We start from the raw sequence: 27220 nt of genomic DNA, 5'->3' as shown, positions 1-27220 counted from the left end.
AGGTGACACAGCAGCACTGAGAGGCAGCCTGCTGCCCTTCCCCTGCCTGCTCCATCTGTCCTGTCCAGGTCTTATAGACCAGGCACATTGACACCAGGAGGGCCCCCCAGCACTGGCGCAAACAGAAGGCTCGTGGGAACTCCTTTTAACTAACTGTGGCCAGTGTTTTTCTTGAAGGAGAAAAAGGAATATGTACATGCTTGACACTTAATAAAAATATTAGTATATTTGTGACCAACGTACTGGAATATTGTTCAGCACTAGTTCAACGTCCTAAAAATATTATCAGTGTAACACTGACAAGGCCATTGTGTGGTTTACTATGTGGATCTTGGCTAACCTGGTTGTGGACTGTAGCAATTTCCATACTTGACATTTCAGAAACCTTTCTGGTTTGTTAGTGAATCAGTTCACCTTATTCACTCTTGTTCCTTATCTTTTAACTATTTTACCTTTTATTAATTTCCCTTTCTTCTTTGCTAGGCCACAGTAGATGTCACACTGGCTCATTGCTCACTGCACTGCTGGCATCAGGAGGGTCCGGCAGGGACTGTCCCCTGTGCTGGCACCTCCACGGCCCAACTCTGCACCCTCGGCTATGGAAGGACCTGGAAGGGCTGGAGTGTGTCCAGGGGACGGAGCTGGGAAGGGAATGGAGACCCAGGAGGGGCTGAGGGAGCTGGGAAGGGTTTGGAGCCCCAGGAGGGGCTGAGGGAGCTGGGAAGGGTTTGGAGCCCCAGGAGGGGCTGAGGGAGCTGGGAAGGGGCTCAGCCTGGAGAAAAGGGGGATCAGGGGGGACCTTGTGGCTCTGCACAGCTCCTGCCAGGAGGGGACAGCCGGGAGGTCGGGCTGTGCCCCAGGGAGCACGGACAGCAGGAGAGGGAACGGCCTCAGGGTGGGCCAGGGCAGGCTCAGGGTGGAACCAGCAGGAATTTCCCCACGGAAAGAGCGGTCAGGGATTGGAACTGCGCAGGAGGGCGGGAGTGCCCATCCCCGGAGCGCCCCGGGAAGGCCTGGCCGTGGCGGCGGCGCTGTGGGCTGGGCGGCGGGGCGGGCGCGGGGCACAGCCCGGCCCCAGCGGTCCGCCCGGCCAAGCGCTGCCCGGCCCCGCCCGACGAGGGCGCTCTCTCGCGCTCGCCGGCGCCGCCGCGCACCCGCCGCCGGCCGGGGCTGCGCGCGGCCGGGCGCGACCAACCCCCGGGGAGAGGGGGGAACTCAGCGCGCGCCGCCATATCCCAACCGTCCCCCGCAGTCCGCGCTCCCCCGCCACCCCCGCGCCGCGTTGCGCCGCTTTGCGCCGGGCCGTGACGTAAGCCGCGGGGGGCGTGGCACGTCGCTCCCAGGGTGCAGCGCACAAGTTGAGCCCCATCTTGGGCGAGAGGAGCTGCGGCCCTACCGCGCTCCGGCAGCTCCGGGGCCGGCGCAGCGCAGCGGCTCCGCCCGCCCGCCCGCGGCCGCTCAGCGCCGCTCCCCGGGCCGCCGCGGCGCCGGCACCCCGCCCGCGGCGGGGCTTTGCCCGTGGGGCGAGCCCGCGGGCCGGTTGCGAGCAGGATGCGCCTGGCGCTGGTCTCCAGGTAGAGCGCGGAGCCAGCGGGGGGGGACACGGGGCCGCCCGGGCCTCGCCCGGCCAGCGCGGGGCCCCTCGCGCGGGGCGGGCCGCGGGCCCGCTGCTGCGGGGCGCTCGCAGCGGCGGCAGGGAGCAGAGGGAGGCCCGGCCGCGGGAAGAGGGCTGCGGAGAGGGAGGAAGAGGAGGAGCCCCGCCGCCCCCCGCCCGCCGCAGGAAGCCGCCGGAGGATGTATCGTAGCGCCGGGGGCCCGGCCGGCACGCCGTGACAGCCCGCCTCGGCACCCCGCTCGCCTCGCCACGGCCGGCCGAGCCCCTTCCTGCGGAGGAAACATGTCCAAGATGCCGGCCAAGAAGAAGAGCTGCTTCCAGATCACCAGCGTGACCACGGCGCAGGTGGCCAGCAGCATTACTGAGGACACCGAGAGCCTGGATGACCCGGATGAGTCTCGCACTGAGGACGTGTCTTCCGAAATCTTTGATGTTTCCCGAGCCACCGACTACGGCCCTGAGGACGTCTGCGAGCGGAGCTCCTCCGAAGAGACTCTCAACAACGTGGGCGAGGCCGAAACTCCCAGCAGCGTCTCTCCCAATCTCCTTTTGGACGGGCAGCTGGCTGTGGCTGCTGCTGGGGTGGCTGCAGGCCCCAACGGGGGGGCTGTGCCCAAAAGTTCGGCTGTGCCCCTACCAGCTGCTGCCCCTGGCACTGCTGTGGGGGGAGGTAGCAGTGCTCAGGCTGCCCCATCCTCCTCAGGGCCTTCTGCACCCACTGCCCCCGGGGCCATGTCTCAAACGGCGGCTGCTGCGTGCAGCTCACGCTTCAGGGTGATCAAGCTGGACCACGGTACTGGGGAGCCCTACAGGCGAGGCCGATGGACGTGTATGGAGTACTATGACCGGGACACAGATGGTGGTGGTGTTCTGGGCAGGACTGGAGATTGCATTAGGCACAGCAGCACCTTCGAACAGGCTGCTCAAGAGAGGGACAGCGGCCTCGGTGCCACGGGAGGTTCTGTTGTGATCTCAGCTGTGCCAGCGTCAGCCCATGGCCCCGATTCTATAGCTGACAGCTCCCTGGCTGCTGTGTCACAGCTGCTTCAGACAGAGAAAATGAACCAGTCCTCTCTACAGCAACCTAATTTTGTCATTGGGCAACAGCAGCAGCCGCAACAGCCCGTAGGTGGGGCCGTGCCTCAGAGTGCTGCTCAGCCTGTGTTTTCTGGGGCTTCGGGAGCAAGTCAGCAAATGATAGTGCCGCAGCAACCACAGCCACAGGTAAATCCACAGGGTGTTTCACAGGCTGGACCCAACGGGAAAGGCATGGCACCTCCAAATGTGACAGTTGGACAGCCAAGCATTCCTGTGGCCCAGCAGCAGGTGCAGCAGGCAAACATACCAGTGACTCAGCCTCAACAATTTGCTTATTCTCAGTCCCAGATTCCACCAGTGCATCTACTGCCGACACAGCCTCCTGGGCAGGCTGAATACATGCAGCACATGACAATTATGCAGTCTCAAGGAGCTATTCAGCAGGCTACTACAAGCTCTGCTCCAAGTACTGTGGCCTCCAGCCTTCCCGTGGGGCAGGTGACGGGTCAGAACCCCTCACCTGTGGGAGCGTCGGTGATGGGGGTGTCGGCGCAGCCCAGCGAAGCGGTCGGACAGGGATCGGGCTTGTTACAGAGCCAGGCACAGGCGAGTCAGCCTGCCCTCCCTCAGCCGGGAGGCGTGGTGCAGCCAGGCCTCGGGCACACGGGGGTTGTGCAACAGAAATCTGTGACTCAGCATCCAGTCGGGGGAAGCGGTCAAGTATCGGGAATGCCCGGTGCTCCCCATGCTGTGGTCCCTGGAGTTCAGAGTGTGCCTGCGGTTGTGCCTGGTACAAGTGTGCCTAGTGCGTCCACCACCGCTTCTGCTACGATGCCAAACGTCCCCGTTACGCTGGTGCAGTCCCAGCTGACGAGCCACCCTCCTGTCAGCAGAAGCACTGGTGCAGTCCAGTCCCAGCACGTCGGACACTCGATGATGCAAGGTGCGCCCAGCACACCCGCCAGTCTGCCTCAGGCGAGCCTCGGACAGTTCCAGACCCAGGCCCAGTCCTTAGCAGGCCAGATTGATGATACTAGAAGAAAATCAGAACCCCTACCTCAGCCACCACTTTCTCTTATAGCTGAAAATAAACCTCTTGTGAAGCCTCCCATTCCAGACACTCTAGCAAATCCTCTTCAGTTACCTGCAAGTACTCCAATGAACAGTCTTGCCAGCTCTGTTTTTGGCATATCCATTCCTGTTGATGGTGATGAAGACAGGTATGAAATATTTTATAATGCCATTAAAAAACCCTGTTTTTTTAGGGGGGAAAATGTTAACTTTCTAGTTATTGCCAAGATTTTCTTGTAAGTTTGTATTTTCAGAAAGTCATGCTGACGTTCACCTGGACTATGTTTTTATTTTAAGAGTGCAAACTATAGCAAAGTATTTAGGCAGGGTGTGAATTCGATTCTCACAAAATGGGGTACAAAGTATCCTTAAGGCTGTTAAGGCACGAATAGTGTTACCTCTTAAAAACCAGAAGACTGAAAGCTGTCTTTCTGTTGCCAGTGGCTCAAGGTGTGAGGAGGGCTGTTCTCTCCTTTTTTCTGAATGCATTATAAAGCAGTTCAGTGACAGATGGGTTAAAATGACACTGTATTGCAGTGTTAAATCTGTGTGGTGCTATCTCAGGGCTTTTAACCCAGATTCTTGATTTTTACCCTGCTATGCAGTTACCAGTTTATAGTGTCAGTAAGGAGAGTACTTGCACTTGGATTTGTGTGCAAGTCTGTGTTCAGGGAAAGCTCTGCAGAAAGTGGTCCTTTGTATTGAGAAAACAGACACTACTTGGGTAAAGATGAGGACACGGTGGGCAGTACAACCTTAGAGTGAGGTTTTTTTTAATTGGAAAGTAATTTGGAACTATGACTTGTGACAGAGGGGTGTGGTGTGGGCAGACTCCTAAGAGGGCCTGAGAGAGGGAGTGGGTGTGTGGCTGCTGTTCCCATGGAAGTGTCAGACTGCTCTGGAGGCCAAACCACTTGATTGACTTCTTTGAGGGAAAGAAGAGTCAAGCAGTGTTTGAGCGCTGAATTTAAGTTCCAACATTTACTGTCAGAATTGCTGCTGTTTGGAGGAAGGGAATACATATGTGTTATTTGTTTTTAAAAACAGGCATTAGGCCATTATGAGCCGGTCTTGTGGTGAATTTCTCTGTAAGTCTTCCCTCACCTTGAGACAGTAGCAGACATTAAGACAATACAGTCAGTGTTGCTTTGAGCATGTTTCAGTGGAGCTGGGGTGCAGTGGATGGAGAGAGCACCTCGAAGTGGATGTTTGGAGAGTTCAGGCTGCAGGTTTAATGCAGGCCTGTGCTCGCTGGTGCTTCGGCTGACGCTGTGTCTGAGAAGGTAACTGCTGTGCTTTTCTGCAAGGAAAAGCCATGGTTTGGGAACCTGTGCTGGTTTTGATTAAAGTAGTAAAGGACTGACTAAAAGTTTAAAATTTACTCACAGTTTGCCTGCCTTAAGATGATTGCTAATCTGGGTGACAAACTGACTTGTGTAAATAAGGTTTGATTTCAAGCTGGGGGGTTCTTTTCCTAGCTCAGTGTTTTTTGAGGAGATGATTTGTCTGGTGTTTAATCATTCTGTTGATTCAGGAATCAAAAAGAAGGAAATGCATTTTGCATTTGTTTTCCATAGCTTCTAATACTTAATATAAATTGTGGTAATGAACATTATTATCTGTGACAAGTTAATAACTTTTATATAGAGGAAAACTTATCCTGCTTATTCAAATTAGGGGCATCTAACTTTGTGTGGCACTCCAGTGGGTCAGTTCTTGGTGCTCTCACCAGAACACTGATTTTTAAAGTTAATTTTCTAGTTTAGTCCTTGAACTTGCCACCTTGCAGCAGTGCTTTGCATGTTCATGTCTAAAGAGACTCTTTCAGACACTTTGCCATGAGAACTATGAGTAAGAAATGGAAATGGGCTCTGAATGCAGTGTGCTCTGTTTGGCAGGCCGTGCTGTGGTGTTCAGTAGAGAAACGAATGTGTGGTTATCAGTGAAGGAGTGCCTATGTGTCGTTTGTCAGCTTCTGCACTGCGTGATAAAACTGCGCCGTGTTCTGCCTTGTCAGAAAGCCAGAGCTCACGTGTGGTGTGAGAGTCTTTCCCAGCTGGGAAGGTGATTCTGCTAAGCCATGAAAGCTCACCTTAATCGGACCTAGACCTCACAGATAACGTAGGAGAGAGATAGATACAGAGACAGTAGATCAAAGTTTATTCTTTGCTCCCCTCAAACAGTAGCCTAACTTCCACTCACTTCAGATAGAGAAAGGTGTGAATGAAAACCTAGCAGCTTGTTAAGGCTCTTTTACCTCTTGGTTTTAATTTGCTTTACTCTCTGAGAAGGCTTTATTGTAAAACTGTTTCCTGTTTTGTCTGCTGTTCTACTCTTTTTTCCTCTTTCCAGCCATTTAAATGGCCCTGCCACTCCCATGGGCTTTGCCCAGCTGCTCTATCTATTGGAGTTGGTGGTGAAATAGTTAATGAAGACCTTCAAGTGTCATTAATAGGCTGGAGGTTGACACTGATAAAGCTATTAAAACATAAAGGGAGCTGATACATCATGAGTCATGGTTTGTGCTGGCAGGTCCAGGAAGTTAGTGCACAGGTCAGTTCAGAGAGGTTACTTGGTGGTCATAGAAACTATAAATCTATGGAAAGCATTTTTCTCTTTGTCTTTCATGGTATTAGTGTGTAACAGTCCCAGAAAGGGGGTTCTGTGCGGAGGCAGGTATCTACTGTTCTTCTGGCACCTTCAGTTATACTTCAGTATTTGCACATACTTGAAGCTTTACAGACTTGTGTAGATTATTCTCCTGTAGTCATCTTCTAAAACAGTGACTCATCAAGGAGTAGTGTATAACTCTCAATACCTTGGATTTACCTGGAAAGTCACCATTCTGAATATGAAGAGGAACTGTTTTAAAGGTAAAATAGTTAAGATGGAAATTCTTTGAAAGCAGCATGTAGGTAATACAGTAAATACGATGCAAAAAGTCAGTTCATATATTTCTGATTTTTTTTTTTTGTTTACTACTCCTATCTTAGTCTGCTGTTTTAAATCAAACAACATCTAAGGTTATTAGGGGTGGAGGTGATCTACCATGATAAATAAAGAGAACTATGTTTGTAGATTGCTTTCTTCCAAGCCATTGCCCAAAGACTTTTAATTTCCTGTTCCCATAGCCCAGTACACTTTGACAGTAGTCTATAAAAACCTGTGGTTTCTTGCATTGACCTGATGAATAGTGAAGAATCAATTAATTGGAAAATCTTGTCTGGGGGGCAAGAAAGGGTAGATAGGTAGTCCAAAAGAATGAAAGCAATAAAGCCTTTGGTGTGTCACACCTTCCTTGAAGAGCAAAGCCAGTATTTCAGTTGATGAGTCCAAATTGCTAAGCTCTTAAAAAGAAAAAATTGTTGTGTGAAAGTTATGGAATATTTACAGCATAACACATTTTCCTCTTTAAATGTGGCTGCAAATAAAATAAGCTGTAGCAGTATTAAAGGATGGAGGAACTAGGACTGGTACTGAGAAAGATGTGGTTATTGCTACTTCAGACAGGGAGCCTGAAAAATAATTGTGTAAAAACATCATTAGAACTAGATCTCAAAATTGCTCTGACTCTTCTTTTGTTGGACTTCAGCACTAATACTAATTATTTTGAAGAGAGGGCAGTTAGAGCACCTGAGAGGATTTTGGTATCAGTGTGTGTCAGGTTCTCTGCTTACCCTTATGCCCATGTATACACAAATTCGTAATTGACAAGCAGAATATTTCATCTGGCTTAATAACTTTATTTTGGCTCTTGGGGGAAAAGAAATATGTGGCTTCTGTTAAAAGAATGTTACTGAGAAAGCTTGTTCAAACCTCCTACATACTTGGCAGACTTTTGGGGCAAAATATTACTAGGGCTGTTGGAAAAGGAGCAGAGTACAGATCATTTTCCAGAGATAACTGACTGGCTTGAACTGTTCCGGCTGTATTCCAGGAACACTAATGAATGGCTGCAATTGTGAGCTGTCAGCTATGGCAGCTGAGCTGTTGAGAACCCGATTGTGCAGGGCTCTCTGCAGCATGGCTGCAGGATCAGCTAAAGCACGTATTTGTATGGAGCACTAACTGCTGGGAGAGCTGTGCTGTTGAGACCATGCTCATCATATGAGGACAAAACTGGGCATGGGGTCACCTAAGTATTGCCCTAGATGAATATTTTATTGTGCTCCTAAAGAAAAAAGTAAGTTTTATTGCAAGTACTTTCCAGTACATGATACTTGAATTGCATTAGTTCTCAGTCTTATCCCTTTCTTCCCCTTGCCCATAAACTTTGTAGATGTTTGAGCTCTCCTACAGCTGCAGACTTGTTCTCAGCTCTCCTGCTGAAGGCCTGCGTTTGAATGTGTGTGGAAGCAGGTGGGAATGAAGCTTGGACAGACATGCTCCAGAGCCTGGAGAGCCTTCGGTTTGACGGACGGTTCGAAAACTGAGCAGGGACTTCTGGGGTGGCCTCTCCAGCTCGTGGCAGAAACGGTGGTTAATGCAAAGAAACTCCAGTTGCTTGTGTTCACTGCTTGCTGTACTTTCTATATCAAAAATTACCAAAGGTAAATGCAGCACTGCATGGGTTTCTGCGTGGTAGAAAGCCTGTTGTGCTGTGCAGTCAATTTTGGAGTGGTGCAAGATAGCTAAACAAAACTGGTTACTTGTTTGACAGTACTGCTTCCCAGTTTAAACATTCAAATGACTTTGTTAAGGAGGAGTCAGTATATTCTTAAAATTAATGAGGTGCAAGTGTTTCAGATGAGAGACTTATTAAAAAGAGGAAATGGGGGAAGTAGTTGAAAGAAATTCACAGCGATACTGTTTAGATTGTTTCAAAGACTGTAGTGACCAGCCCTGACAGGACAGGTTCCCTGTACCTCAGACTCCTGAACATTCTGCTCAGCTGCTGGGGGTTAGTTTTTTCCTTATCTCCTATAGAAGATGTTCCATAGCTGATTTCTGAGTGCTGTGTGTATGACAGAAATAACAGCATGTTTTATGGAAGCTATTTTAAACTTCTTGTTAAAAGCTGAATATTGAAGTATTTGGATGTTTTGAAAAGGCAGGACTACCAAACTGCTCTCAGACACCAGAAGGCCCAAAAGTTCTCTGAGGCTGCATTTTTACAGGAGCTGCTGATAATTTTTGTGACTTCAGGTGACACTATAGTAAAGAGGAGTTGCTCCCTCTTACTGTACTGGATATTTGAGTTATAAGCCTGTTGCACATTGAGGCTGTATTTTAATTCTTTCCTGCTTAAAAACTGACAGTTAGCAGTTTCTGTTGCTCAGGAGAAGTACAAACCTTGTTTGTGCTTTATGTGTCAGCAGTGATTCCTTAAGAAACTTCTGTGAGATTACTCCTGCTAAAGTACCTCTGGATGGTTCTGTTTAGTAAATCTAGATTGTCAGGCACAGGTGTCTGCTTTTATTCCTATATTTGACAAAGTATAAAGATAGAAGTATTTATGGTAACTGCTAAAGCCACTGTCTTCTGAGAAGATTCTCTAGACATAAAAGGTCACTTGAAGTGCAGAGTAAGGTTGTACTTTAAACTTCACACCTCATAAATATGAGTGTGTATTAAGTGCCAGGAAATCTTTGCCTTATGGGATAGTCTATTTTCACTCAGGCAGGGCAGGTGAATTACTTGGCCACATGAAGGACAGCTATATGCTTGTCTTAATTTTCTTTGTCAAGCAAAGCAAAATTAGTCCAAGAGTGTGTTTATCTGTTCTCCCTTTGAAGCTACAAAGGATGCATTTGGATTGTGACAGCCTGCTTGAGTGCTTTTGTCTGTGCAGAAAGAAGGTAGAAACGTGAATTAGTGCCCTGGAGAGGTGTCAGCTGTCAGTCGCACTGACAGCTGCCGGGTTTGTATGGTACACACTAAAGGTGCTAAACTGGAGTGGGGGTCTGGGCACAGCCCTGCAGGTGTGGCCCAGCAGTGCTGAGGGGAAGGATCTCCTCCCTCCAGCTGCTGGACTTTGCCCTGTGCAGCTCAGGAGAGCATTCACCCCCTCTGCAGGGAGAGCAGAGTTTGTCTGGGAGGGGAGGAGTGTGCCAGGTGTGTGAGCTTGCAGGGCAGGAGAGTAGATTGGATAGGAGATGAGATACTGCTTTCAGTGAAGCTTTTGCATCCATGTCAAGCAGATTTAATATCCAGTGGAGGATGGGGTGGTCAGAAATGAGGGTTAAAAAGCCCTGCTTGCTTCTTCCTTGAGTTACCCCTGTTTTTGTAGGGGTGGGGATGAGAGCACCTGGGAATGTCTCCTATGTAGAACACTCTTTGGTGGGTGTTCTTGACCGACCCAACAAATGCATTTTTAAAAATACTTTATCTGTAAACCAAGTGATGGGCACTCACTGACAGCACAGGCTGGCCTGAAACTGTTGAGACTTTGTAAATGGTGTGGGAAGGCAGACAGATTTATAATATACTGTGTAAAAAACCATGCCATACATGGCCTAGGAGCTAATATCCTTTTTTAAAGCCAAGTGTGTAATTTGAAACATTTGCTCATACATGCATTCCTGACCATTATCACATTAGTAGGACAGGTGGGATTTGTCTGAGTCTGCTTAAAGCTGTTTTGTCACTCATTCTTCCCCCACCAACAGATACTGAAATATTTTGTTGTCAAAAAAACAGGAGCCGTTTGTATTTATAGATGATTGAAATAGCTGAAAGTGTTGTCACTGCAACTTAGTGGGAGAAAAAAAAAATCTAATTTTAGTGCAGTTTTATTTGATAATGAGTATTCAAGCCCTGTTTCACTATGCAGGGCCATTTTCATCAGAAATCACAGGCAGCTTTCCCTTCATCATTGTGTTTGAGAAAACTGGGTTTTGCGGGCATCACAAGCAGCAGGAGCCTGATCATCTTCAATAACATATTCATACATGCCTTTTCTTTACCAGCCCTTTGTATAACAGTCAGTACTTTTGAGGGGTTTTGCAGATTTTTAGATCTCTAATGCAATACTAGCAAATGTGGATCTTTTTATTTCAGAAATGCTGAATTTATTATTTTACCCCCTCCTTTATACCAGCGTATCTGGGTACGAACACTCAGAACTTGCTCTCTTCAATGGGATAATTTTCAGGAGAGTATGATGGCATAGTGATGTTCTTTGGCAGATATCAGTAGATGCTGAAGGGCTCCAGTCCATGTGAAGTGGAGTTCAGGGTGTTTGTTGAGACCATGGGTGTTATTTACAATAAGACTTTGGGGCTTTTTTGGATTTTTTTTTTGTTTTGTTTTTTAACTTGTCTCAGTTCATTCAAATGTGGATAATAGTGGTGAGTTGTTCTATGGCTTTTCTTGAAAGCTACTTGATAGAGGCAAGAATCACTGACTAGATCAGGCAGACTTTCTGCATTGCTGTTACCAGCTTGTAATCTATAAGTTTCTCTCTGAAAATGTGATCTGCTGTAGATTTTTTTTTGCCAGGCTGTGCATCCTGTGAACTACTTTGTTTGTTCTGTATCCTCCCTCTAAGAACTGAAGGTTGATTATATCCAGTGAGAAGACAAATCATTAGTACAAAAAAATCATACACTTGTTACATATTTTGATTTAAGAACAGAAGCTCTCAGATTATTCCTCACACAGTTTGTAAGATGATGTAATTGAAGTTCAGCCTGACAGACAGCCTTCACAGAAGAGCTGTGCTTTATTAGCAGATGCTGTGTTAATTACGAGGCAGTGCTGGGACAGGAGGAGCAGGAGAGCGTTGGGTGCCTGGCTGGGACAGGAGTGCACCGAGCCTGGCTTCAGGAAGGTGGGAAGGCAGCGTGAGGATGGAAAGGGTCATCACTGGATCTGGAAACCATAAAGCTGCTATGATTATAGTTGTGTGCAGCACTCCTGAGCCTTGGGGACCAATCTGTGGGGCCCAAGAGAACTGGACTCCAGAGTTTTGAGCTGCAGCTGTTGAAATCTGGAATAAGAAGATACTTAGAAGATTGTTGTGTTCTTTTTGTGATCAGTATTAAATAGTCATACTGGAATTCACTATTTAAACTCTTCAGCAAATCTCCTTCAGAATTAGTATATGGTTATAACCCAGAACAGGTAATAATGAAACATGTATTATTTTTTGATTATTTATTAAAATCTCATAATTACATAAAACAAGTGGTAGCCTTAGTAGAGGTTGGAAAATATTGCTAGTGTTTTTAAATACTCAAGCCCACCCAGAGCAGTGGAAGGTTGATGCCAATGTTTCAACAAAGCAGGCAAGTGATCAGTGACACACCTCTGCCAGACTTCATACTCTGTGTATTTGAGTCAGTTGTCTGCATTTCATTCTCCTTAGAGACTTCTGGTCCCTGCAGGAAGTTATTTGCCAAAATCTTCTTTTGAGAGCAAGGTGAAGAACTATGGGCTACTGCTTTTGGTTTATCCAGTGAAGATCAGTTCCCTGCAGTGTGCTTTCTCTATGCTGTTACAATATTTTTGTTTTGTAGTAACCTATGAAACCCCTTTTAATCCATTGTGGTGTTTGGGAGCCACTGTCCCAAAAGCTGTCATGTGGGTTGGTCATTGAGCCAGCCATTCCTCTTGTCTTGCTAAAACGAGCCTGAAACTGAGTGTTAAAGCTTTGAATTCTTGCTGGTCTTCTAGGGTGTATATAGCAAATATAATGGCTTTAAGGAACTGCGTGAACAGAATATACAATTAAACATCACTTCAGAGCTTGAAATGTTATTTTCCTTAATTTTGCATTGACTCGCCCACATTTAGTCCCTGTCAGTTTTCTCCTGCAAAGCTTTGTGCTCCAGTTACTGTTCTGGAGATTGAGCCTTATGAAAGGAAGCTAATTCAGAGTTGCAGCTGCTTTAAATAGAAGGTGCTAAAAATAAAGTGAAACATCTTTTGAAAAGAATAGAGAAGGAATTCTGTTACTAGTGTAAATATCTCAAAATGCCATAAAGTATGCTGCGAGTTTCTTGATAAACTGTGACCAAGTGATCATCAAATCTCTCATCCAGATCTCAGATGAACCCTGCCAAGTGCTGTAATTTTGAGAGCAGCTGTAATCACTGCTCATTGCAGGTCATAGTACCCCAGTAAACAGGCTTTTTGGGGGAGCACTGAGACACAGAACTGAAAACTACCTTAGGTTTGAAATACTTCTGGCTAAAAGTACATCCAGTCTTTTATAAACTTCAGGCACTAAGGAGGGATAAATTTGTTGTCCTTTAGTGCACAAACACATCCATGTATGGTGACGGTTCTCTTGAGCTCAGAGTGCATGCTTACCTTACTGTTGGGTCTCTTACCTATTCAGTAGTAATTCTGATGTAGTAGTAATTCAGTAGTAATTTTCTGATAGAAAAGGCTGACTATGTTTGTTTACTGATTCCTTCTTCAAGGTATCTTTGAATCACTTCTTCATCCAAGTGCTTGGTTCAGTTCTGGCTCTGGAGCAGTAACACAGATGCACAAAGTTCCACTACTGTGCTTCCTTTGATAAATATGACCGAAGAATACTTTTTTGGGACAAAATGCTTAACTCCTGTATCCTGTGCACAGGATGGGAACTGGAAGATTGCTATTGACTTCCCCATCCTACTGATGTATTACTGCATGATTAATGACCTTACTTCTAGGATCAAGGTTATGAGAATAAGTAGACATAAATTCTTTTGGAGAGCTAGTGTCCAAACCATGAAAGTAAGCTAAGGACTCAGGCATAAATAAAGCAACACTTCAGTTACTCTCTCTATGTTTTGTGTAGAGGTTTGATACCCTTGCAAGACTTGTATTTTTAAAATTCTGTTTAGATTCTTTTCAGTGGAGTTGCAGTCAGCTATGCATGTTTTGTACTTGTGCAGCTAATTATTGATACCAGAGCTTATTGGTTCCCCCTTATGCTTATTGAATTGCACCCTTTTTATTTCAGACCATTGCTCCAATTGGGCAGGATTTTCCTGAATTCTATTCCTGCTGTCCAGAGTACTTGCAGATCTTCTGCAGGTATAGAGATAGTCTGTACTGCACTGCCCAAGTAATGGATTAAAGCATCCCATGACACCCTCGGAGGAGGCCTTGGGAGAGCCCTGAGGAATGATCCTTCCACTGAGCCCTTGGAGAGCCACATGTACAGAGTAGTTGCCAATGGTGGGTTTGCTTTTTATGAGCCGAGCTGTTACCAACAAAAGTGTCATGCTGGATGGTATTAAAAGCTCAACTCATTTTATGACATGGCCACATCTCCTGTGGCTTTCTATATGATGCCTGTTAATGGTTCTCAGAAGGAATTATGGCTGCAGTGAGCATCTGTAAAGGTAACCCATGTGTGCTTGCTGCTGTCTGGGTAGTGAATATGTGCTTCTGTTCTTCTTTGGTTTTCCTTAGAGCATGGATTGTCTGACCTGTTCTCATGCTCTTCAAAGATAGGTGGTTAGGCCTTTTGGGTGTTTGGCATCATTCCTGTTCTCAAACCTGAAGAAAATAATTCAGTGAAGTTGAGAGAGAATTATCTGAGGTGGTATTAATTTTTTATTTGGGGGGAAAAAAGTGCTATTTTACATGTGTTCTTGTTGTTGCCCTCAATTGCTGAGGTTGGTCAGTAGCTTGAAGATTGAAATATGTTCATGAACAATGATATTACTATTTCTTTCAAAGGAAGTAGCTGGTGAAAAGGCATCTGTGCAGCAGCCCCTGTGTGTCGGGCTGATACCCAGTCCAAAGCCTGTATCATTACTTGAACTAAAAGGCATTTATCTCTATCCTTGATGATTTGCCAGCTTTTGCAGGCATGGTTTCTAGCCAACAGAGCCTCCAAGGATGAAGTTTGTATTTGGCATATTGTCCTGATAAATGGCAGTGGGAGGATACACTTCCACCTGTGACATGAGACTTGGGCTTTTAAAGGGACAGCTTCATGTCCTGGGCATTCGAATAGAGAACTGAGTAAGTTCTCCTTCTTTAAATTTGGATCAAATTTTTTGCTGCATGAAATCTGTTCTTATAAACAAGAGCGGGGAGTGAGTTGTGAATATTTGCATTCATGAGCTTTTAAAGGACATAAATGCAGTATGTGTTGTAGGACTTGTTTAGAGAGACATAGAGGCATTTTTGGCCACTTGAGATACACTTTGAATGTTTAAGTGTACTAAGCTGGGAATGAAATTCAGTCCGTGTACCCTTGGGAATACCTGGTCTCTCTCACCAGAGATGGATGAAGAGAAGTTCTGGAGTACCTTCTCTGGAAGGTGGTTGCTATTTCTCTGGGACATTTCTGTCCTGTGTGGCTCTCGGTTCCTCTGTATCAATCTGCCAGGGACTGGGACCGAGTCCTGACCTCAGACCTGGCAGTCTGCTTTTCTGCTCCAGACTGTCCCTGCCATCACTTAGGGCAGTGTCAGGAGGACTTGTGGGGCTCCAGCTGTGGCACAGCAGCAGCAGGCTAGGTTTTATTGCTCCTGTAAACTGTTTTCTCAGTTGTTTCTGCAAACAGAAAGGCATTTTAGTCGTTCCCTAACTTTTCACTGTTTCCTATGGTTAAACTAGATGCCTCAGCAGTCTGAAACTCAGTCATATTAGTTCAGATCTGCATGTGAGGCATCATTCATGATGCCTCTGTGGATTTGCTTTTCCTGTTTAGGTACACATATCCCCATTAATTATTTTTAAAATATATAGCTGTGGAGTAGAAAATATTCTCTTACTTGTCTACAGCAATGCAAAAGCAATTTCAACAGAAGGGGTTACTAATGAGAATCTAATAAGGAAAATTTTTCCATATATTTTCAGATGCTTGCTTAAGAACATTACAAAAATACAAAGTATAGAGGGTATCAGTATAAAAATAGACTATATGGAATACATGCTGTTAGGTTATAAACCACTTTTTATACCTAACAGTAGTAACACAGCTTTATATGCTACAAGTATATTTATCTTGGAAGTTAAATGACTTTCTATTTACAGCCTCATTCCAAGGAAGGGACTGTACATGCTCCTGACAGCTGCATTAGAAAGAAGAGCCCAGGCCTGGGCCTTGCTTTCAGCAAAGGAGTGCTCTCTTGATCTGCAGATGCCAATTGTTCTCCACATGTGAAGTCCTATTACACAAATGTCCTTTAGCTATTGTGTTGCTCTTCCTGTAATTATTTGTTGGGTGCAGTGCTTCTTAGGAAAATGTGGATCTTACCAACATAGGAGGATGGTGTTTATCAGTTTCGATCAAGCAACTTCTGTAACAGGTTTTAAGCTGAATTCCAGACTCGCATGGATTTTTTTTTTTTGAAGGGTACAGTGCTGAAGGTGAGAAAAGGAGTGACAGACACTTTAAACTCAGACACTTCCTGATTGTTGCTGATACACAAGTACCACTATCCTTCCAAGATTTTTGGTATACAACTGCCATGAGAATCAAATTACTTTTGATAGTATTTTGTTATGGTACTGCTTCTGTGATGTTTTTGTTTTATTTTATGTGATTTTTCTTATGCAGTAATTGTACTTCAGTTTAAATAGTTAAGTGACTTGAAGACAGTTGTTTTTAGAAATACTCCTGCCATAAACTTAGAGAAGGGATTGATACCTGTGCTTCCAATGTGATATAAACTTCTAATTTTAAAACTGATTCTAAAAGGACTTTGAGCTCATGCTTGCATTTCTGAAGATCTTTCAGCAAGGCTGTTGCATCGGTCTCTAGGGCTGGTGTGGCTCTGCCCATATGAGGATGAGCAGTTTGAGGAAGGGAGTTTCTAAGCTTCAGTACAACGCAGCTGCAGCCACTGCCAGCAGAGAACTGTGTGCTTCGTCCAGTATCTGGTTTACAACAAACCTTCAGATGAGGCTTTGGAGAAGTAGAATTTTCTAATGGCACTGGCAGTGCAGTTGCCGTGGTGTGGCTGAGGCTGAAGGGTCAGGCTGCCTCGGGGCTCTGGCACTGGAATGTGGCCACAGTGTTTCAGCAAGGGTGCTGTGCTCCGGGCTTGTGGCTGTGAGAGTGCTCTGGTGGGTGCAGGGCCAAGGGCCTCCTCAGCCCTTGCCCTGTTGCACCTCCGGAAGGGGAATGGGGAAGGTGACTGAGAGATGCTTACAAAGGTAATTGACATTCCATTTTTAATTTCTAGCTGGATCTCTTTTTCAGTTGTAACTTGATCTGTTGTAGTTTGAATGTGGTATATTGAGCTCTGACTTCCAGGTCCTCTTGGAGGAATCATCTGTTTTGAGTATAAAGCAGGGGGTTAAGTAGGATGGAAACACTGGGTACTGTGTACAGAGGTAGTCTGTATACCAAAAATGGGAAAGGTGTCTCTTGGGTTTAGGTATGTTTGGCATTAGGGTGGTGATCAGCTAAACTATACAGTGTTGCCAGCAGGACAGGAGATGTCTCACTGTTGGCCTTACAGTCTCATCTTTGTACAGGAGCAGCCTGATATAGCCTGAAAATCCATAGGCTGGAGAATTACTATTTTGTTTTGGATCCATGTGTCCTTAATGCAAACCCATTGAAACAGTAGGGCCTTTCAAGCATTAGTTTAACCTGTCCGTACAGCTAATTTGCTTTGTAATGCAGGTTGAATTAAGAGAGTTGGTATTTTTATTACGTACCCGTTTTCAATGTCTCTGTCTGATTCTTGGATCTCATAGGAATCCGTCAACTGCTTTCTACCAAGCGTTCCATTTCAACAAGTTACACGAGTCAAAGACCACCTGGGATAGGTATGGATGCTTGAGTATGGAATGCATACATGCTGAGGTATGCATGAACTGCTTTGCTCTATGCAAGTTTCTCATTGTTTTTGTTTGCACACAACTGCTGCTTGTGTTCAGAATTCCATATTGGGCTTCTGCAGTTTGAAGAGGTGAAAGCAGTCATGGAAGTGTAGTGTTTGTTCTGAAACATGGAACTATACTCTAAAATACGACATGACTTTTTTTCTTCCTCCTTCCATTATGCATGTATCATACATGATGTGTAAGCTCAGAGTTTAATGCTAGTCAGCTCCTTGGTGACCTTTGCCAAAATATTTATAGTTTCCTTTTCCACAAGAGGAAACTTTTTGCCATTGAGTCCTGTATCAGAAAACACATTGTGAAAATATTATGCTTAAACACAATTTTGGCAAAGTTAAGATATGTATGTCTTTAAACCAGGAAAAAACCCTTTCTGGCTTACTTTCATGGTGCTTAAGTAAAGCTGGATGGGGAACATAGGTGAACTGTGACAAGGACAAAGTAAATCTCCAAAGTTAGCATTGAACTCATGGTGACAAACTGTAGTGAAGTGCAACAGTCTTATCTGGCATGGATAGGACTTGAAAGAGGTGCATTACTAATTCATCAGTACCTGCAAACTGTTTCTCTCCTGTGCTTTAATGATTTTGAGGGATTTTTTTTTTTTTGTCAGCATTAAGTCAAAGTCATTGTGATGATGTGATTTAATGCCTTGTGCTGCTCTGGCTTGTCAAAACTTCTGCTTAACAAGCTGTGTAGAATGTAAATTTTGTTTGGCTGTTGAAGTATTGATAACCATTTCGTCACTGTCCTGGCTGTATTTGACTTGAAAGGCTTCTCAACTTGCACAGCTCAACTGAATCCTTTAAAATTTGCTTGGCAACAGTTTGTATATTGCACAATGATGAAGATTATAAGTAATGCTAAGTGTTCTGCTCCTTTTTAAAAAATTATTTTGTATTGCTGGGGTGCTGGCATTAAGCTCAGTTTCAAAGCATATCTTCCTTTTTCAGCAGTAAGTTGGATGAATTTGTTTTTGCTTTAAGCTTTGGATGATGCCACTTCCCTGTATTTATGGAACAGAGTTGGTATTTAGGTTTCAAGGACTTTGTTATTTCACTGGAACAAACTTCAGGGCTTAGAATACACATTTGGTTTGTAGATCAAAAGGTCACTTAGTGGTCTAGCCTTCAGCTGTTTCTCTATTTTTGTGCCTCAAAATAGGTTTTAAGGTGAGAGAGCTAATTCAAAAAACCCTAAAATCAAATAATGAATTATTAAGATGGAGGCTTCACAAATCTGACATTTATGTACAATGCCTGAAGCAAGCACTGGAAATGTGGAATTTAGAACATTAAATTCAGGTAGAAGAATGTAAATGGTTGCCTTTAAAATAACCTTGCATCTTTGCCAGTGAACTCTTTGTGGTAAAAACAAGCGTTTGTGAGAACACAAAATGCAATTCATCAGGATTGATGCATGTTTTAAACTTAGAATCCATTCAAATTCTAAAGTCTTTGACAGGATTTTGCAGGTTTTGCATTTTTATACCCCAGTTACTGGATTTTAAGGTCACATTAGGCAGCTTTCCTTCACTGGATGAGTGAAACGGAGAAGCTGTCAGCTATAAACTTCCAGGAGGAGCTGGTGGAGGGATGCCAGGGCCATCAGTGAGCAGGGCAGCTGGTGGTGGGAGCTGGGCAGGACGGGGCTATAACAAGAGCATGGTGTGGGGCTTCTTTTTGTCAGCTCTAGTGGCAGAAAGAGTGCTGGTGACACTGAAACCAGTAAGCGTTAGGGAGATACTGGTTGTTATTGATGCATGAGCAGAGATGTTTTCATGCACAGTGCTTGATAGGTGTTGCTGAAGGCACAAGCCTTGTGTGTTGGTCTTTTCAACTGCTGTGATTTAAGAAGGGGAATAGTGGCTTCTTGGCATATTCACATGAGTTTGGGTGATTGCTTTTTGGGCCTGGGTTGTCTTTGCACAGTAAAGGTGCCATACCAGCTTTTGGTGGGTCTGCCTAAAGCACAGACACTATTGGTAGTCTTGAATTTAAAGTATGTTTCCATTGCATTTATGTGTGAAACATTAAACCTTCACAATATAAATTAACTCATAAACTGCGTGTGGGAATTCCTGATGTGGTAAATTCACTGCTTCAGGTTGTCACACATTCTCACATGGCTTTGACAAAGAAAAATAATGGAAGTCTGCAGTACTCACACAGATCCTCTTTCCAGGCTGGATAGGTGATTGGATTGCTTGGGATGCTATCACTATAAAATATGTCTATGGGTTGGAGGCTAATTAAATAGACCTTAACTCTTTCAAGAATAGAAAAGTTTTCTCTGGATAGACTGAATAGCTCAACCAGTAGCTCATAAATGAGTAAACAATGAGGGGAAAGAATAAATGAGCACAGGGCTGGAGCTCCAGCCTGCCCAGTGTGGCAGCACTGCCCTGGGCACCCTCCAGCCCAGGCACATGGTACTTAGTGGCTGTTATCAAGTGTTCCAGGCTCAGCAGTGAAGCGATAAGAGCAGTGTGGCAGCAGTGAGAGCAAAGAGTGGCCACTAGCAAGCAAGGGGCTCTAAGAGACTCAGGCAAGCAAGCCCATAGCAAGCACAGGAGTTTCCAGGCAATAGCTGCACAGAAGGAACAGCTACCCATTCTGTCTAGAACATCCCAGTCAAACCTGTCCTTACCTCAAACTCATGCTGGCAGTTAGCCTCATGCAGCCACTTGCTCAGCTCCCCTGGCTCCCAGAAGGGGAAAAGTGGAAGAATGTGTCAGTTGAGATAAAGACAATTTAATAGGTAAAGCAAAAGCCACTGAGATTTTTTTAAACCATCAAAATGAGGATTTCTCTGACAAAATGGGCTTTTGTCTACCTGGTGTTTAAGGTAGGAAAACATTGGGTTTACCATCCATCTCTGGGAATGACACTGTGCTTGGGGCATCTTTGATGTTTTTGCTGACTGTAGATCTTGTCATGTACCTTGTGGGCTTCAGTGTGAACTTGGTGTACCAATATATTATTTTTTTGGTAGAGCCTTCATTGACATGACCTTAACTGGGAGGTCCAAATCAAAAAGAATTGTGCCCTGTTCAGTGTATCTCTTTGATACTTTGTGGGCTGCAGAAGCTCAGTGTGGGATGGGGGATTTGCTGTTAAAAACAAATATTACATGCCTAATGAACCCCTTCATCTGCTCTGTGGTACGTAATGTGGATTTTTTGCAGTTTTGACAATAATTGTCAGATTTCTGTGACTCTTGGAGCAATCAGTAATTGGTCTTTTTTTACAAGAGCTAAGTGGTGTCTTTCCTCTTCTAATTCCAGGATTTGCAAGTTGAGGCATTTGCTCTACAGTGGATGGTGTACTCACAGAATGTGTCACACTCTCTCTCCATTCAGTCATCAAAAAAAACTTGTTTAAGAGATACTTTGGGTTTCTTCCTGGCCTTTTCATAAAGACTAGATTGTATTCGTAGATGTCTTTCTGCAACCATGGGATAAAATATTTTTATGCAACATAGAATTTGATGTCAAGAGTTTCAGATTTGAGAGTAACCCAAAATTTTAAGATTTGGCAGCACATTTGGAGTTTCCCATGAAAGCAGATCTCACTGGAGGGCTCTGCTCATGAATGTCCCACAGGAGCTGCTTGGTGTTGGGAGCACTGTCAGAGAATAAAGAACAAAATCATGTGGGAATTGTGCTGCCATAACATCTAATTCTCATCTGCTTTTAGAAAGTGACATGAAGTATAGTCAGCTGGTTTATCCTGATGGCAAACTAGGGCACCCTGTGTCAATGTGGAGCTTCTCCTGGGTAGGTGGGTGAGTAGGGGTCTGTGTGGTGCCAGCCTTTGCCTGCTGAAGTTGGGAGGGTCCCAGGATGTGTATAGGGAGCAGGGCTGGAATCCAGGCTCAGCATCTCAGTCTTAGCACAGCTGCTCTGGGGATGAGGGCAGCGAGAACATGACAGAGTAGTGTGTAAAGCTTCTTGGAGCTTTCAGCACTGCTGGTGTCAGGCCAAGTCTGGGCTGTGTGGTAAAGCAGGGTTTCTCTGGCTTGCTGCAGTTACACTGCAGGGAGGGACAGCTCCTACACCCACCCAGCAGGCAGAGGGGAGCGCAGAGCACAAGGCACACACAGGAGAGGAAAGGTGCCTCTGCAGTACGCCACACAGCTACAGCTCTTTGGGAGGCTGAGGGAAGGCTGCCTGTCTTCCCCATGGAACTGCTTGAATACTTTTACTTGGAGTCATGTAGTGGGGTTTGTTGTTTTAGATAATCACACTACAAAGTAGCTGAAACAGGGATAGAAGAACAAAGTTCCAATCTCAAGTTTGACTATATGGGTATTGACAGAAGTTGTATGATAGTGGTGCAGAGATGGGGTAGTAGATCCCACTGCTAAGTGTGCTGTTTGCTTTAATTGTCCTCTTGTTACCTCTTCAGAGCTACCTCATCTCACCTGTAGAGTGGTGTCCATGAAGGGCTGTGAGGGGACATGGAATCTTGGGGATTTTGTGGTTTGTGAACACAGACACTTCTGACAGTGTCAGATGAGTCTAATGCATGTTAATTCAAAAATGGAAAGGCATACTTCCCTTGGCATGAGTTATAAATAGCTTTTATTCTGAGGATGTTTACCACAGATAGGGTTTGAAAGAGGCTTAGAAGACAGAGATTGGAACCATTTTCTTCTGAAATGGGTATTCAGCAGTTTTGGTTTTGGTTTCAAGATTGGTTCAGTAGAAATAGAGGCTGTTACTCCCCCAGCTGGCAAACCTGATGTCCTCTGCTTGTAAAAGCCCAGTTCCAGTACTGAGGTTCTGTGGGAGCCCTTAAAATTAACTTCTCTGACCAGTGTCACTCTTCAGGAGCTGAGCTGTGTTTCACATCTGTGACTAGTACTGCTGAGCACATTGCCACACTCTTTGTAAAAATCCTTGAGTGATTTTTTTCTTAACACTTGATTTTGTTGAGTTGTGCAATTCCAGAGAGGCGAGTTTCCAGCATGACTGCAGCCCTTGCATTTTCTCCATGTTAACTCTCCTAAACGTGTCTGCACCCTGCTGATAGCCGTGTCCGTGGCTGGGAGTGTTATCAGCAGCTCTCACTGCTGGGGCTGCCAGAGCCCAGGAGCTGTGTGTGTCAGGCCGGGACTGGGTGGAAAATGGGACCCCTGAGCCCCAGGGTGGGAGGCTGATGTGGAGGGAGGGGAGCTGGCTGCTGCGGGCTGCAGCCCCTGTGCGCTGGGGAGAGCCACAGCTCCTCTCTGAACGGAGAAACCAGAGCCTGTGGAAGAGCAGGATGCCCCCAGACTGCCGAAATCCTGGCTGCAGAGCTGTGTGCCTGTGGCGTGACTTGGAAATGGACCCTGGCTATTAAGGGCTGGATTGGGCTGGATTTCCGTCACACAGGATTCTGAGAGGCAGTCTGGGATCCTGTTGGCACAGTAAATAGCATCCTCACAGTGGACTGAGGTGTGCTGGTGGACGTCCTGCACCAGTGTGTCTGTGGAACCAGCCTGGCCCTAGCTGTGACCCGCGGCTGTGTTTGTCAGCTGTCAGACAAGATCCAGGGAGAATGCTCTGGGAGTCAGGAATTGGCCGCAGGTTCAGAGCTCTGGTCGTATCTTGCCCTCTGTGCTACAGGCTGCAGAGGCAGTGCTGGGCCAGGAGCTCCTTACCTGGGAGGTGGACTCAAGTGAGTCCAGAGGACAAGTATTAAAACTGGATTTTTTTTCTTCATTGCTTTATAAAAACAGTTTGGAAGACATAATGCTACTGGTAAGAATCTGATTAATATCCCATGAATTCTTGTTTTCCTCAGTGAAGAAACTGGTAAATGAGGCCAGGAATCAAAGCAGTTGATTTAGTGTTTATTCTAATGCATTTTTATGGTTATGGGTGTCATAAGCCCAGTATGAGAAGGTATAAACTGAGGGAGCAGTGTTTCTTGTGAGTCACAACTCTACTGGGCAGCTGGGTAGGGTGAGGGGTGGGAGGGACGTGGGACACCCCCGTATGAGTGTATACTGGATTTGTGACTCAAAGCCTCAGCCTTCCAGTGACAGTATGATCCAGGAGTCCTGCGGGATTTACCTGAGTGATCCAATAACACTCACAGAGTTTTCTCCTTGTATTTACAGTGCATCTGGTGCAAGTGTTGTTGCCATTGACAACAAAATAGAACAGGCAATGGTAAGTAAAATAAAAGTTGTTATTTCTAATAGGATTTATGTGGTTCATCACTGAACATAAGTTCCCTGCTGTATTGTGTTTCTGTGAGGCTGTGATAATTCTCCAGGTAGGTCAGACTGAAAGCATCAATTGAAAAAAGGATATTCTGTGTCATCTGTGAATGACCACAAACCATTACTGCTTTTACTGTTGGCCCAGAAATGTTTTTCAGTTAATTTTCTTACAAATTGCTGTGAACAAGGTGATTGAACTTGAAGGACTGCTGAAAATAGAGTGCATATTTCAGTCTGTTACTCTAGCCAAGTTTGTTACTAGTTTTTCTGAAGGGTCAGGTATGCCATCCTTAACACACTGCTCAGGTGAATTTTTGCTTATGATGATGTAAAAGCTTTCTTGTTGATTTGGTCCTCACACACCTCAGTGACTGGGCCTGTGTACCACAGACCCATACCCCCAGGTCACAGCATCAGAGCTGGTGCTTTCCTTCTGAGGAGCTGGAGCATCATTCTTCTCCTTGGCTTCCATGTAACTGGAATGACTGGAGTGCTGGAGACAGAGCTTTTCATATCGGACCCACTTCACATAAGGGCTGGGTTGTTTGTGCTTAAAGGCTGATTTATTCATAAATTGTTAGCGATGAGCGCTTTTTTCCCCATGCTTACTGCAGTGAAAGCAGTAACAGTCAGTTCTGGGGCTGGGGTGAAGGAAACTCGTTCTTTGCCATGGTGTAACTGTCCACTTGTTCTTTGCAGGATCTAGTGAAAAGCCATTTGATGTATGCAGTGAGAGAAGAAGTGGAAGTCCTGAAGGAACAAATAAAAGAATTAGTTGAAAGAAACTCTTTACTTGAACGAGAAAATGCACTGTTGAAATCCCTTTCCAACAACGATCAGTTATCCCAGCTGTCGAGCCAGCAGGCCCCCAGCAGCACGTCGCAGGCGCAGCCGCCGCAGCCCAACGTCTCCTCCGCGTGAGCCTGTCCGTGCCACCGCCGGCTCTCAGCCCGAGCGAGCAGCCTGCTTCTCTTGTGTGTTTGGCCTTTTCAGTATTAGACAATCACCCTCCCGGGGCTGCCCGAGCGGCGGCCGCAGCGCTGCGGGGCGGAGGTGTCCGCGCTCCTCCTGCACGCCGGCGGCCGCGGAGGAGCCCTGCGGCCCGCGCTGGCTTGCCGGGGCTTCAGGAGGGAGTCTGTCAGAGCTTGGGTGGCTCTCCGAGGGTCCCATTGCTCCTGGGCTGCTGAGCCTTGCTGTCTGCTAAGGAGCAGCAATTCCTCTTCAGAGCCACTGTTCTTTTCATATAAGTAACATTTGCCTATGTTAGTTTCATTTATTTGTTTTATTTATTACAGGGCTGCTATTTTCATAATGTACATGAACAATGTCACAGAACTTTTGAATTTTTTTTAATAAATGTCTGTATGGGTAGAATGATAGGTGGGATTGCGTTAATAGATACAATGTCTAGGCAATAATTGAACAAAGAATCCTGGCATATTTCTAACACTAATGGCAATTGACCTTTGGTATTTATTTACGGTAGTAAAGATCCAGCTTGAATGTAAATTTTGTATAGAGTGTAAGTATGAAGACCATAGTGCATCTGTACAGGTAGTCACCAGTCCTTGTGATATAATAAATAAGTGATGGGCTATTTTGATGAAGAAAACTTTGCTCATTTCTGTTTCTACTTTTTAATAGAGAGAAGGGGGGCCATGATCCCTCTGCTTTTTGACATTTCGTTTTTGGTTTGGTTTTTTGGGTGGGAATAAAAAGCTGTGAAATTGTTCAACCTACTTTGTAACCAAAGAAGCAAAGCTGTATAATTGAGTTGGTTGTTGGTTTTTTTGTTTTGTTGTTTTGGTTTCTTTTTTATTTTATAATGCACATTCTTTATGTATTTTTATTTAGTGTTTTCTCATTCACAACTTTCTTTGCTGTCTCGCATGATCTGCATGACCTGTAATCTTTGAACCACTTCCGTACCTCATGTTTTTATCCAGCACTCTTAGTGTAATATGTACTAGTCTGTGAACAATGTCAATAAAGAGAAAGAACAGCTGGTGTTGGTGGAGCTAAGCTAGTGTGCTAGGCACTAGTTGTTAAAACAAATAAATGAAGTGAGCCATCTTTTGTTCATTTAAAATGGTGTTTTGAATTTCGTATGGAGAAAATGTTTTGTTACATTGCAGATTTAATGTATTTAATAAATGCAACATGCAGATTAAATGCAGTGTATACTGAGTATTTAAATTAAAAATGTACATTTCATAAATACAGTTTCAAAAAAGACCATCATTTGTGTAAACTAATACAGTGTGTCAAATTGATGTACAAATATATATATATTTTAACACATTTTCTGAAATTAAACCAGTTTTGTTGAATTCTTTGGCTGTAGATGTTGTTGCAGTATAATTAAATTCAGTAGCTCTTTTCTGAACAAAATGGAGAAAGTGTCAGTGAGGCAGTAACAGATCAATGCCAGGGTTACCACTTTTCATGCAACAGACTGGTTTCTTCCCTTCTAGGAGAAACATCTTCTGATGCTGTCAGTGGCTGCCTTAGGACTTTGGGTTTACACTGATAACTCTAAATAAACATCTGGGCCTGCCAGTCACAGGCCACTGCTGTGGATGCCTGCTTCAGTACTTGAGCCCTGAGCAGGTCTAACTCTGCTCAGGTTCATGTCAGGTAAAACAGGAAACATTGGAAACTGCAAGTTTTGGTGTCTTCGGATCTCAGAGAAGTGTCCATGTCCTGGAAACTGAGAAGCATCTCTTCCTGGTAAGCATCAGGTCAGCACAGTTCAAACAACCCCGTGTTGTGTGCTTAGTAAAAAGTTCTTGCTAAGGTAGCACCAAAATGATCTTTCCATTAGGTGTGGATTGGTGTCTTTCTGCCTGCTGCACCCCTGTGCTGTGAGCACTGCTGGGAGACTTTAGTGCACACAGATTAGAAAGCAAAATATTCCAGTAGCTATGTGTGTTTCCAGTGTGATCAGTGGTTCACTCTAGCTGTACAGTGAGGATGATGCTGGTAAAGTAAGAAAAAAGGGATAAATTGGGATTTCTGGGAGGAAGAGTCCCTCAGGTGAGTAGTTGATTAAAATTTCTCAGAGGATACTCTGTACCTGTCAGTTCACTTTTGAGTGAAACAGAACAGAGACAACTTTGTGCACCTGACTCGGGTGGTTATTGTTTTTGTGCTGGGAGCAGAGGGAGCAGCCCTGCTCCAATGCCTGTTCTCCTGCGTGTGAGGTGTGAGGCAGGGACGGGTACATCCTTCACACCGGGGGGCTGCAGAGGCGCTTTCTCCAAAAGCAAGAAGCTTTTAGTAAATCTGAAAAAGATGGAACAAAGATTGAACTGATCCTGTTAGAAAGCCTTTGCTTTGCTCTGCTCCTGTCAGGTTTGCTTTGGGAGTTTGTGTTTAGTTTTCTCTTACAGATAGGCTGTGTTCGGCTCTGGACAGCAGCTTGGCTTGTGAGAGGCCTGTGAGCTGGCAGAAAGGGTCTGGGAATGCTGCGGGCTCTTCTGGAGAGGCTGCCCGAGGAAAGGGACCGGCAGCTCTCACAGTGGGACCGCC

At 45.2% G+C, this 27220-nt stretch overlaps 1 protein-coding gene across 6 annotated transcripts; it reads left to right on the top strand.

Annotated features, from left to right (window-relative positions):
* Positions 1 to 1606: 1606 nt before the first annotated feature.
* TSC22D2 (TSC22 domain family member 2) lies at positions 1607 to 26019 on the top strand. 6 transcript variants are annotated; one of them, XM_077785777.2, is made up of 4 exons: positions 1608 to 3873; positions 17330 to 17438; positions 23585 to 23636; positions 24389 to 26019. In XM_077785777.2, exons 1-3 carry the CDS (start codon positions 1898 to 1900, stop codon positions 23612 to 23614), a joined length of 2115 nt encoding a protein of 704 aa, XP_077641903.2. In that variant the 5' UTR covers positions 1608 to 1897; the 3' UTR covers positions 23615 to 23636; positions 24389 to 26019. The 6 variants fall into 6 exon arrangements, with proteins under 6 accessions (XP_085444232.1, XP_077641903.2, XP_085444233.1 ...); XM_021544939.4 differs by having other exon boundaries at positions 1609 to 3873; positions 17330 to 17401; XM_021544940.4 differs by lacking the exon at positions 17330 to 17438 and having other exon boundaries at positions 1612 to 3873.
* The last annotated feature ends 1201 nt before the right edge of the window (positions 26020 to 27220 follow it).

Source organism: Lonchura striata, chromosome 9, assembly GCF_050655825.1.
Source record: "Lonchura striata isolate lonStrDom1 chromosome 9, ASM5065582v1, whole genome shotgun sequence".
NCBI classification, from domain to species: domain Eukaryota; kingdom Metazoa; phylum Chordata; class Aves; order Passeriformes; family Estrildidae; genus Lonchura; species Lonchura striata.
This window is presented reverse-complemented; position numbering and strand designations above follow the sequence as displayed.